Consider the following 11,257-nt stretch of genomic DNA (forward strand, 5'->3'; position numbering starts at 1 on the left):
TGGATGCCCCGAAGTGAAGTCTCCGCCCCGCGGAGCTGCCAGCCGCTGTCCAGGAGCCAAACGCTGCTGGTGCCGCCAGCGGGGCTGGGCCAGCCGCATGGGCAGCTCCCGGCCTCCCAGAGAGCAGTGGCCAAGCCCCGAGGCGCCAGAGCAGACACACAGCAGCCTCCCCCTGAGCGTTAGCATTGGCCTTGCAGTGCAAGCTCACCCCCCGCCGGCTGCTGAGCCCCTGCACTCTCTCTCCTGCGAGGGGGCGCGCTGGGAGGCAGGGCCGCGGTTATTCAAGACCCCCGTGGCCCTCCCCATCACAGACGCTCCCCACGCCTGGCCATGGCGCAAAGCTCCTTAGAACGGACGCCCCGAGCGAAAAAGGCTGCACACAGCTGGCCGAGGAGCACATGAGAAGATGCTCAACAGCATTAAGCATCAGAGAAATGCCCGTCAAAACCGCAAGGAGCATCCCCACAGCCATTAGCGAGGCCATTATCCAAAGACAGCGAGGAGGACGTGTGGGCGAGGCCGGGCGGGAGCCTTGCGCCCCGCGGAGGGTTGTCAGCCGGAGCACCACCGTGGAAGGCAGCGTGGAGGCTCCTGACAAAACTAAAACGCACCTACCGTCCGACCCACCTCTCGGTGAACGTCCAAAGGAACGGAAAGCAGGGTCCAGAGAGAGCGCACACCCCGCCACGGCGGCGATAGCTGAGTGGTGGCGGCAACCACCTACGTGCCCCTCACAGGGGGACGAGGCGCATGTGGTCCACACGCACGGAGGAATGTTACCCAGCCCCGAGGAGGAAGACACCCTCCCCGGGCCGCAACACATATGGACCCTGAAGTGGAATAAGCCAGTCGCGGAAGGACGGACACTGCACGATGCCATGGACAGCGTCCTGGGAACGGAGGGGGCCTGCGGCGGCCGAGGGGCTGTCTAATGGGTAGAGTTGCCGATTGGCAAGATGGAAAGGCGCTGGACACCTGCTTCACAGCAGTGTGGACATACTTAGCACAACGGCCCGTGCGCTTCAAAATGGTTCAGTCGGTGCCTGGCCGGCGTGGCTCAGTGGTTGAGTGTCCACCTATGAAACCGGAGGTCACCGTTCCATTTCCCATCAGGGCACAGGCCTGGGCTGCGGGCTCGATCCCCAGTAGGGGGTGTGCGGGAGGCAGCCGATCAATGAGCCTCTCATCATTGATGCTTCTCTCTCTCTCCCCCTCTCCCTTCCTCTCAGGAATCAATAAAAATACTATATATCTTTTTAAATGGTTAAGACGGTAAACTTTGTGTTTTTACCACAATAAAATAAATGAGAAAAGAGAGAGGGGATGGTAAAGGTAACGTCAGCCAATCTTCCCAACTCACAGATGGGAAAACTGAGGCCCAGAGAGGAGCGCGGGGCCCAGATACAGAGCCCTGGCAGGATCAGATCAGGACAGGCGTGCCAGACTGTGACATGCGGCAATGTGATGGGCAGGCCACGGGCGGCTGGGCTCGGGCTCAATGGCCCTGGTCGGTGCTAGCTTTCGAGGTGACCACATGTGCCAGGGCCAAGTGGGTTATCTAGAAAATTCACTTAAGAGGAGTAACACCTGTGTGGGTGACGTCAGCTAACTGTCCCCTCCCTGAGCTCCTTCAGAGAGCCCCCGCCACACCCCAAGCCAGAAGGACAAGGGGAGGGCAGGTGTCACGGGGTTAAAGTGTGGGAAACAAACATAGACTCAAATCTGCCTCGGCCATGGCCTGCACCTCAGCTTCTCCGTCCCTGAAAACCAGGGAAGGGCCTGGCTCCTCACCAGGAACATGGCAGAGCGTTAAAGATTTGTATTTTATTTTTTTAGAGAGGAAGGGAGAGGGAGAGAAGCATTCATGTGAGAGTGAGACATCAAGGGGCTGCCCCCTGCACACCCTCTACCGGGGATCAGTCTACAACGCAGGCATGTGCCCTGTCCTGGGTTCGAACCAGCAGCTTTTTACATGGAGATGTTTAGTAAAAGGAGTCCAGGATGCTGGTTAATGCTCTGGAGCTGGACTCGTTCATTCCTGTTGTGGGGACACCATTTCTTCTGTGTGACCTCTCAGTGCCTCAGTTGATTCATCTGCAAAATGGGGTAACAGTACCGCTTAGGGCTGCTGTGAGGGTCACATGAATTTGTCCATTGAAAGGGCTGGAAACCAGGTTTGGGACAGGACATGGCTCAGAAACGAGCTATTGTTGGGAGATCATGGGGCCAGAGTGTGTTCCCATCCCTCTCAGCTACTGTTTGGGCCTGACAAGAGAAGTGCCCGCTATCGGAGGGGCAGGCAGAGCAGGTCTGGAGGGTGGGGCCTGGGCCAGGCCTCTGGAATGTCACCCGGTGTTTCCCTCGCCCTGGGTGTGACTGAGTCGCCCTGGGTGTGACTGAGTCGGGGAACAGGCGCTGGGGGCAAGGACGGGCAGTACCAGGCCCCAGCCCTTACTCCTCCCTGATTGCTACCACGGTCCCTGCCTGTGCTGCCTGCAGACATCACCGGTCAACCCTGCCGCTGTCCCGTGAGCGCCAGGCAGCTGGACTCTGGGCTCCAGGCTTCCTTGAGACTGAGGCAGGAGGGGACCCGCCCAAGGCCCTCAGGAGGCACCGCAGAGCCAGCCATTCTCCCCACAGCAGCCGCTCCCCAGGGGAGAGGACCTGGGCTCCTCCCCCAACAGCCCACAGCCCCACCCGAGGCGCCTCCGCACAGCCACCCTGCAGGATCTGGGCTTAATCCGGCGCACGAGGGCCGGTGGGCGAGGAAAGGATTTGGTTTCGTGCCTGTAGATGCCCGAGCCTTGGCCCGAGCCCCGGGGCACAGGAGCGGAGGCGCCTGGCTGCCCTGCCTCTACCAACAAAGGCTTCCTTTATTAAATAGAGATGCGCTGCATTCCATTCAGAGGTGGAAACTGGACGTGGTGAGGGATGTGTCCAGGGAGTAGCCAGGTCCTGAATGGGCTGTGAAGGGTGCGGGGTCCTGGGGCCTGCCTGTCCCACCCCCGTCCCGTGGGCAGGGCGTGGTGACCTCGGTCCGTGCTGTCTGAAGGGCCACCCTCAGCTGAAGGCAGGCTCGGCGCCTTGAGGCCTTGGCTGTGCTTTGCTCTGGGGGAAAGTGCCCGGTCCTTCCAGCGGCGGTGGGGGCAGTGCCTCCCGGAGCACAGGGCGCAGAGGGGCCGGGGCAGGTCAAATGGGAGGGGCCTTGTCCATCGGAGGGAGGGACTTGGAGGCAGTTCTCAAGCAGGTGCCAGCTGGCATGGAAGCCCCTGGCAGCCCCTCCTAGCACCACTGCCCTGTGGGCACTTAGGATGGCAGGCCCACTGGGATGGGGCGAGGGATGGCCACAAGGGGGTGCTGGTGTGCAGGGCTTGGGAGCTGGGTGGGCAATACCAGACCAGGCTGCCCAGCAGCCGCAGGCACCTGCAGGCAGCAGCTCCCGGACCTGGGGCGGAGCGGGCCGGCCGCCCCAGGGTCCCCTCGCGAAAGCTGAGCCCCCGAGTGCGGGTCCGGGTCCTCGGTCTGTGGTGCCTTCCAGCCTCGTGGAGGCTGTGCCGCTGGGAAGGGAGAAGGGTCATCCCGCGAGGTCCTGTCTTCCTGGGATGGCGCGTGGGACCGGCTCAGCACGCCTCCTCGCCCAGCCATCTGTCCGTCTGTGCAGCTTCTGGCTCAGGGCTGGTCCCGCACCATCTTCCTGTCCGCCCGTCGGTCCTGGGCCAGGCTAGGCCTCCTGGGGGAAGAAGCCCAGCTTGGCCAGCGACATCTCCTTCCGCAGCCTCGTGACCTCCCAGAACATGGACTCTGCTGCAGGCAGAGAGAGGGTGCAGAGCTTGGTGACAGCTCAGGGTCACCTTGGGCCGACGGCCTGGCCCTCCCCTGGGTTTGGGCAGGGCAGCGGGCAGGCGCTCTGGGCTTCCCGTCCCCCAGGACAGATGGCCTCGGCGAGTGGCTGCCCCCTCCGAGGGTGGGGTCTGAGGTTTGCAAACTGCTGAGTGCACACACGGGAAGGGGCTGTGCTGCCCGGGGAGCAGGTGGCGGCCGCTCCCACAGCCGGACACAGACGAGCAGGTGCACATGGCCACACACTCGCAATGCCTTCCCTCCTCACCTCCCAAGGCCTCGCCCGGACCTTGAGCAAGGCGCAGAGCCACCGTGCCAGTCCACGCAGCTGGAAGGAGGTGGCCCCTCTGGACTCAACCCTGGCCTGGCTGCGGCCTTCCCGGGGGACTTGGCCCCCGCAGGCTAGGGGAGAGGCGCACACTCCATACTGGTTTGGGAGACTCTTGGGGAACCAAGTTTGGAGGAGTGGGAAGCTAGGCTATGCAGGATGGGGGGAGGGGGCAGGGGTGCCAGAGGACCCGCTGGGCAAGGGCACGGGGGAGGGGGAAGGCCCAGGTTCAGGGGCCATGAGAAGGCCACGACTGGAGGAGAGGGGTCCCTGGGGAGGCCCCTCATGCAGGTCCTCCAACGCCAGGCCAGTGTCAGGGAGCTGTCCCTGCAGGCCCTGGGCCAGGGAGAAAGCAGTCAGACCAGGTGGGGGTGGCATCAGGCCAGCGTTCCTGGTAAAGCGGGGTTCAGAGCTCCTTCTGCAGCTCACATCAGCGCCAGGCTAGCTGGCCCTTTCCTCACCCACAATCTCCCCCTCACCGAGTCCTGGCAGAAGCCTGGGAGCGGCCCCCTCCCCCTCCCCCAGGACGCCATCCCCCGTCGGCCACCAGGGGGCGCTCACCGTCCTGCCGCACCAGGCCTTGCTGGATGTAGCGGATGTAGGTGAAGAAGTTGCACACAGCAGTGATCTGTGGGAAGAAGGGAGGAGCGGTCAGTCCTCAGACTTGGGGTCCCTCAGAAGGCAGGGCAGGTCAGAGACCAGAGCGGGACGCCCCATGTCCTGTCCCATCAGAGCCTGAATCGGACGGGGCTGGGCTGTTGAGCAATAGCAGTGCTATTACGACTTCGACTAAAAACAATAGCAGCAACTCGCATTTAATCAAGGGCCCGCCGCCAGGGAGCCAGCCTGCTTCTCATGCCCTTGTTACGGAGGAAAGGGAGGCTCCCAAAACGAAGCCAGCCGACAACCGTGGAGGTCACAGACCAATGGTGGCAGAGTCGCCCACCCCCCGGGCCAGCCGGGCCTTAGCCAGGTGCTCCTGGTAACGCCAGGGAAGACAAGGGGATCGAAGCCGCTCACCTGGCGGCCCTGGGTCCCCATGCCCGAAGCCCCGGCCAGGCTGAGGCCTGCTCTGCCCGCTGCGCTCAGACCCGGGCCCTGCCACGAGGACTCTGATACGGTAGAGAGATACTGCAGGTCCCTCCCCAGGCTGGGGCCCCTTCTCCCCGATGCTGAGAGCGCTGGCTGCTAACGGCCCGTAGGTGCCCCTCTGCCAATGGCTACCTGGCATGGGGGGTATAAAAGGCCAGTCCCCTTGCCTCAGGGTGGGACCCACTCAGCGGCAGCCAGACCCCAGCCACGGCCACACCCCGCTTCACTCCACCACCTCCCCTCGCCTGCACCCCGTCCTCTCTAGTGCCCGAGCCTGGCACGTTCCTCTGTTCCTCTGAGGCTCTGCCTTTAGGGACGCCCGCCCTGAGGCAGGACGGCAGGGAGCAGCCCCCACTGGACGTCCAGCCCTCTGGGGAAGGGGGGTCCAGTGTGTGGGGGCCTCAGATGGGGCATGGAGAAAGTCCCAGCTCTTGCTGGGCCCTCAAACACACAGGAACCCTCGGCAGGGACAAAGTGGGTGCAGGGGGGCTGGTGGCCCGGGCACAGGCAGGGAGGTATGAAGAGAGTGTGGCCAAGTGAGGGCACCAGCCCAGTGAGACCAAAATGCGGGGGACAGGGCGGGACTGGCGGAGGTCGGGCAGGAAAAGGCCAGGTGTGGTCCGTGGCCGGTGGCTTGTGAGCAGGGACTGGCGGGGAGCAGGGGGCTCTGGCCCCAGGGCTGTGCCTGGGGGACAGAATTCTTCTCCCTGTGGACCCCACATGCCTTGGTCTCCTCCGGATGGGACCACATCCCCGGGGACCACAACCTAAAACGTCCCCCCTCCTCATCTCCCAGGCCAGATGGGAGTCCTGAAGGTGACTTGGCCGGGCACGGGGATGTCCGCGCGTCCTTCTGCGGACTCAGAGCGGGGAGACCTGGCGGCTGAGCGGCCCAGGCACATCCCTTCCTCTCTAAGGCTCAGACTCCCTTTGGGGAAATGAGTCAGCTCACTCCTGGGGGGTCCCCACTGGGACGACATGCTCGGGTGCCCCGCGGAAGCTGACGGCACCAGACACTGCCCGCACTGGCCAGCCTGCTGCCAGGGACGCGGCCGTTAGTCCGTCCAGTCCCCACAGGCGCCCCTAGGAGGCCAAGGGGAGGAGTTTCCTCCGAGGCCGCCCACACGAGGCCGCCTTTGCACCAAGCTCCTTCCCCTCTGTCCCCTACAACCCTCTTCGCTGTCCATGAGGGGACGGAAGAGTGGGGACCACCCCACACTTACCCCCAGCTCGGCGAGGCCCCCCCCATCAGCCCAGTCACACGGCAACAGGGGGCAGGGTTGGGAGTCCTAGAGAGCCCCCCCGCCCCGCGCTGACGGCGGGCTTTGTGACAAACACACCTCAGGACCCCCCCAAAGCCGGAGCTGAAGCCAAGGTGGGTGCCGGGACTGTAGTCTGACCTCCAGGCCACTGCCTTCATCCGGGTACATTAAACAACACAGGTGGCAGGTGGCACCCCGGATTACGTCTTGGCTAGCGAGAGCACGGGCACCTAGTCCTTCAGCCACAGAGGCAACGGGTTCCGCCAACGGCCACATGCGCTCGGGAGAGGACCCTGATCTCCAGAAAGGAGGCGGCCGGCGCCCACCTTGGCTGCCGCCCAGGAGACCTGGGCCGGGCGCCCCGCTAAGCGGGGCCCAGACTCGTGACGGGGGGAAAGCAGAGTGAACGGGTGCTGGGAGCCACGGTGCGCATGGTGCTTTGTTCTGCAGCCAGAGCAAACCAGGACACCTGGCTGGCTGTGCGGCCGATCAGGCCCCGCACCTCTCTGAGCCTGCCCTGGGGGTCAAGGCCGGGGCCCAGAGTCCCAGCCCAGGGGGCCTAGGGAGCCAAGCGACGCTCTAAACGGGTGACTCACCCTGGCCCGGGACGATGGCGAGATGTAGTAGTGACTGTCCGAGTCCCCGAGCCGGATTCGGTGGCGACAGGCACGGGCCAACCCGCTCAGGGCACACGTGCTGGGGGAAAGCAGAGGGGCCATGGGGCCGCTGGGCTCACCGCCCGCTCATGGGGGATGCGCAGCCGGGAGAAGGCGCAGCGGGAGGGGCAGCAGACAGACACGGGGGGACCTGGCGTCCTCTCCCCAGGCCCAGCCTCCCAAGGAGCCCAGGGCCAAGCCAAGGATGGAGCAGGCAGGAACTCCCTGGGACGGACCCCCCCAACCCCTCCCCTTACCCCTCGTGGGGGGAGAACATGGGCAACCTCATGCCAGGTGTACCGAGGAGCCCCTAAGATGCCTCTCCAGCCCTGGCCAGTTTGGCTCAGTGGATAGAGCGCTGGCCTGCGGACTCAAGGTTCCCGGTTCGATTCCGGTCAAGGGCATGTACCTGGGTTGCGGGCACATCCCCAGTGGGGAGTGTGCAGGAGGCAGCTGATCGATGTTTCTCTCTCATCGATGTTTCTGACTCTCTATCCCTCTCCCTTCCTCTCTGTAAAAAATCAATAAAATATATTATATATATAAAAAAAAGATGTCTCCCTGACTTTACTGGGGCCTCAGACCATCACCCCTTCCCCGGACTAAGAGGAGTCCACTCTCTCCTCCACTTAGTCACCAAGGCCCCAGGTCGGGTCACGCCAGCAGGGCCTTTTGCCGGCTCCCCTCAGCTCCTAGGCAGCCCTGTGCCGCCTTCTTCTACACGTGGCCACGGGTGCCAAGGAGTCAGGCGCCTCTAACGCTCCACACCTAGCCCCTCATCTTTCCCTGCTGCTCCCCACTGCCCAGGAAGTAGCCATGGAGAACCCTGAGCAAAGAAAGGTTAAACAGGCCGCTTGGCTGCAGGGCTTATCAGAGCCTTTGCTGCCTCCAGGGTCACTGTGGCTCTCCGCTTGGACCAGCGAACCCTCTTTTCAGGGACATGTCTTGGTGGCTTGGGAAAGGCTGGCCTAGCAGGTTAAAGCCCAGATCTCATTGGAGAACCTTCCACCCTGGCTCCAGCCTCAGCCCCACCTCCCTGCCCATCCACTGCTCCACCCACCCACTCGGAGGTGTTTCCGTTGATACCCCAGCGTCTCCTGCCTGTACTCATCCAGCTCCCTCCGCCTGGAAGGCCCTCCCCTCCTTGGCAAACTGCTTTCACCCTGCAAACCTGCCTCAGGTGCCCCCTCGATAAGGAGGCTCCCACCCCTGGCTGCCGCGGGGGCCTGCTCCCCAAGCTCCGCCCTTGCTCTGCTGGCCACTTGGTTCTGTTCTAGCCCCGCTCAGCGCGGCCTGAGCAGCAGGAAGGACGAGGTGCCAGGGCCACTGGGCCACTTATGAGCAGAAGGCAGAGCTGGCAACTGACATCACTTATGTGTCAATCGGGGCCCGGAACCAACTGTGGGAGAGGGGGGTGGCACAGGTGCGTCAGGCCAGCCAGGAAGAGGGGGACCCCAGCTCCCGGACTCCCTGGAGAGCCTGGGTCCGTGACTAGGGGCAGGGTGGTCAGTAGGCAGAGCCGCTGTCCCTCTTCTGTCAGGTGCCCCTGTACCCTGCCACCCCGGGAGCCACCCCAGAGCTCCCTCGGGCAGGCAGAGCGCGTCCTCCATGGCCAGGCCCTCCGCAGGGCCGGTGAGGGGAGGGCAGGAGTGGGGCGGGAGCCGGCCTTACTTGGTGCCGCCGTATTCGGCTGCGGCCGTCTTCACCGTGGGCGGGGTGTGCGAAGCCACGGGCTCGATGGTGAGCGTGTTGTCCTCCACGGCAGCCCGCACCAGTGCCGAAAGCTGCGCAGACCAGGGCGCGGTTGGGCGGTGAGGGCGGCCGGGCGGAGGGGCTGGGCCCGGCCGGCTGCCCTCTGCCCGCTCACCTCCTGCACCGTGAAGTCCAGGCAGGGCCCCACGTCCTCGCGGTACACCCTTCCCAGGAAGGGGCTGTTCTTGTCCAGGGTGGGCGACTCCCTCCAGGCCCGGAACTCCGCAAACAGGGTGGTGTCTACCTGCAGGGCAGGGAGCGCGGTGGGGCGGTCGGGCGGTCAGGGCGCGGGGGGACGGGCAGAGCCGAGGAGATGGGAGCAGGGAGGACAGGGCAGGCCGCGGCATGCGGGGTGTCCCAGGGCCCCCGGGAGAGCCCCGCCCCGAGAGGAGCTCCCTGCGCTGTGTCTGGGTGCCTCACGCAGCGGACACACCTGGTCCAGGCTTCATGGGGAACCCCGCCTCCTCCAGGAGGAAGAGCTGGGGCGACCCCACAGGCACCCCAGGCCCTGCACACGCAAGCACGCGCACACGGGAGGGAACACGGGCGCTCGGGGTATAAGCAGAGTGAGTGAGGCAGAGGGATGGGGGGGGGCGCGGGGGGCCCTCTGGAGCCATTACCTGTCGGGAACAGGAGAGAGAGGTAGCGGAGGTGGGGGCTGCGGGCCGCTCCCCAGGCGGGAGCTGCCAGGCCGGCTCGTAGGTGAGGTGAACCGCCTTACTGGGGACCACACAGAGGAGCAGGGACAGGAGGGGGGGCAGCCCGGGCTGGGCAGGCGGGGCCAGCAGGGCAGACAGACAGCAGGTGCATGAGACAGAGGAAGGAGCAGAGGTTAGTGATTGGCCAGACGGCCAGAACTCAGAAGGGGGACAAGAAGCCCGGCTGCACTCCTCCCCGGACGCGCTGAGACACGGGACGGGGTGGGGTTGGGGCCACCTGGCCACCGGAGACCCCAGGAAGCCTGATCCCACTGGAGCCCTCGTGGGCGCTTGCTGGGTACAGCCTCAAGCTGAGCTCCTGACTCCACGCTCTTCGATTCCTCTGTGCCCAGGAGCCCCCCCACAGCACGTGAGGAAGCCGAGGCACCGACAGGTGTCCCCCCCTTGCTCGAGGACCCACGGCCAAGGGCATCCTAGGCCATCGTCCAATCTGAAGCACGTACTCCATGCCCCCAGCCGAGGAGGGAGACAGCCCCTCAAAGGCCACGCTTGTCCCGGCACCACAGCCAGAGGGTCCCGAGGGCCCTCAAGTGCAGGGGAGTCACAAGGTAGTCCCGGCCTCAGGGCTGCGGCCACACGGGCCCAGGTGGCCTCCACAGAGGCCCAGCACCACCGCCGGAGGGCAGGCATTCGGCCCGAGGCAGCTCGGTGCAGGGACGCCGCCTAAGGCGTGGGAATGGGGAGGGGTGCTAGGCCCCCAGATGGCACACCGGGAGCTGAGGGCCATAGGCCTCATTTTACAAGGAGCTGCCCAGCCCTCGTGGCCAGAGGTCACAGACGCCCAGAGAGGGCAGGGCGGGCTCCAGGCCAGGGAGGGGCGGGAGGGGGGTGTCAGGCCTGGTCCCACCGGGCCCCACTGCCTGTCTGACAGTGGGACAGTACCCATGGCCCGCCCTCCGCCCCTCACCTCTTTGCCTTCCTTGTCCGGGGTGAGGATGTGGCCTGCAGCAGGGCACGCGATGGGGCAGAGGGCGCTGCTGGTGCTCTTATGGCGCAAGTGGCCCTTGCGGGGCCCGGCCTTGGTGGGGCTCAGCAGCTGAGGGTGCAGCTCACGGTTGGGAGAGGCGGGCGTGGACGTGATGACCAGTGTCTTCAAGGCTGTCACCTCCGCCTGCAGCATGTCGATCTGGCCAGAACGAGAAGGCTGCCGACTGTAGCCCAGGGTGATGCCCCCACCACCCGCCAGGCCAGCCAGGATGGCAGCACGCAGCACCCAACCCCACCAGGTGCCCACACTGTAAGCGGCCTCTGTGAGGGGCCCGTCAGGGAGCTGGCCTCCCATGGAGGGGCACCCACGCACCAGGACAGCCCAGCTTCCCATTTCACAGACACACAGATGGGCCCCGAGACAGGAAGCTACTTGCCCAGGCTCACACAGCCAGACGGAGGCCCCGCTTTGCTGAGAGTGTGTGCGTGCATGTGCGTGTGTGTGCGTGTGTGTGTGTGTGTGTGTGTTTTGGGGGGAGAGGCGAGGGGGTGACAATGACCGTGGATCCTCCCGCCCCTGGAAGGCTCCAGAATGTCCCTGTGGCACCGGGAATTTCAGTGGTGGAATTGCGGCCCCCGCTGTGGGCCTCGGTGTGCCCACCCCTGGCGCCCCCCCAGGCC

General features: G+C 65.0%; 1 protein-coding gene across 1 annotated transcript in view; it reads right to left on the minus strand.

The window, feature by feature from the left end:
* Window positions 1–2,779: 2,779 nt before the first annotated feature.
* The window catches only part of RAB3IL1 (RAB3A interacting protein (rabin3)-like 1), a 26,824-nt gene continuing 18,346 nt past the window's right edge, over window positions 2,780–11,257 (minus strand). Inside the window, exons 4-10 of the mRNA XM_015569813.1 lie at window positions 10,557–11,249; window positions 9,551–9,697; window positions 9,046–9,174; window positions 8,850–8,962; window positions 7,119–7,218; window positions 4,730–4,796; window positions 2,780–3,804 (exon numbers count right to left, since the gene is read on the minus strand). Coding sequence (XP_015425299.1) covers window positions 3,722–3,804; window positions 4,730–4,796; window positions 7,119–7,218; window positions 8,850–8,962; window positions 9,046–9,174; window positions 9,551–9,697; window positions 10,557–11,249 — 1,332 coding nt within the window. The 3' untranslated portion in view covers window positions 2,780–3,721. The remainder of the gene's footprint in view (window positions 3,805–4,729; window positions 4,797–7,118; window positions 7,219–8,849; window positions 8,963–9,045; window positions 9,175–9,550; window positions 9,698–10,556; window positions 11,250–11,257) is intronic.

Source organism: Myotis davidii, unplaced genomic scaffold (genome assembly GCF_000327345.1).
Source record: "Myotis davidii unplaced genomic scaffold, ASM32734v1 scaffold826, whole genome shotgun sequence".
Lineage (NCBI taxonomy): Eukaryota > Metazoa > Chordata > Mammalia > Chiroptera > Vespertilionidae > Myotis > Myotis davidii.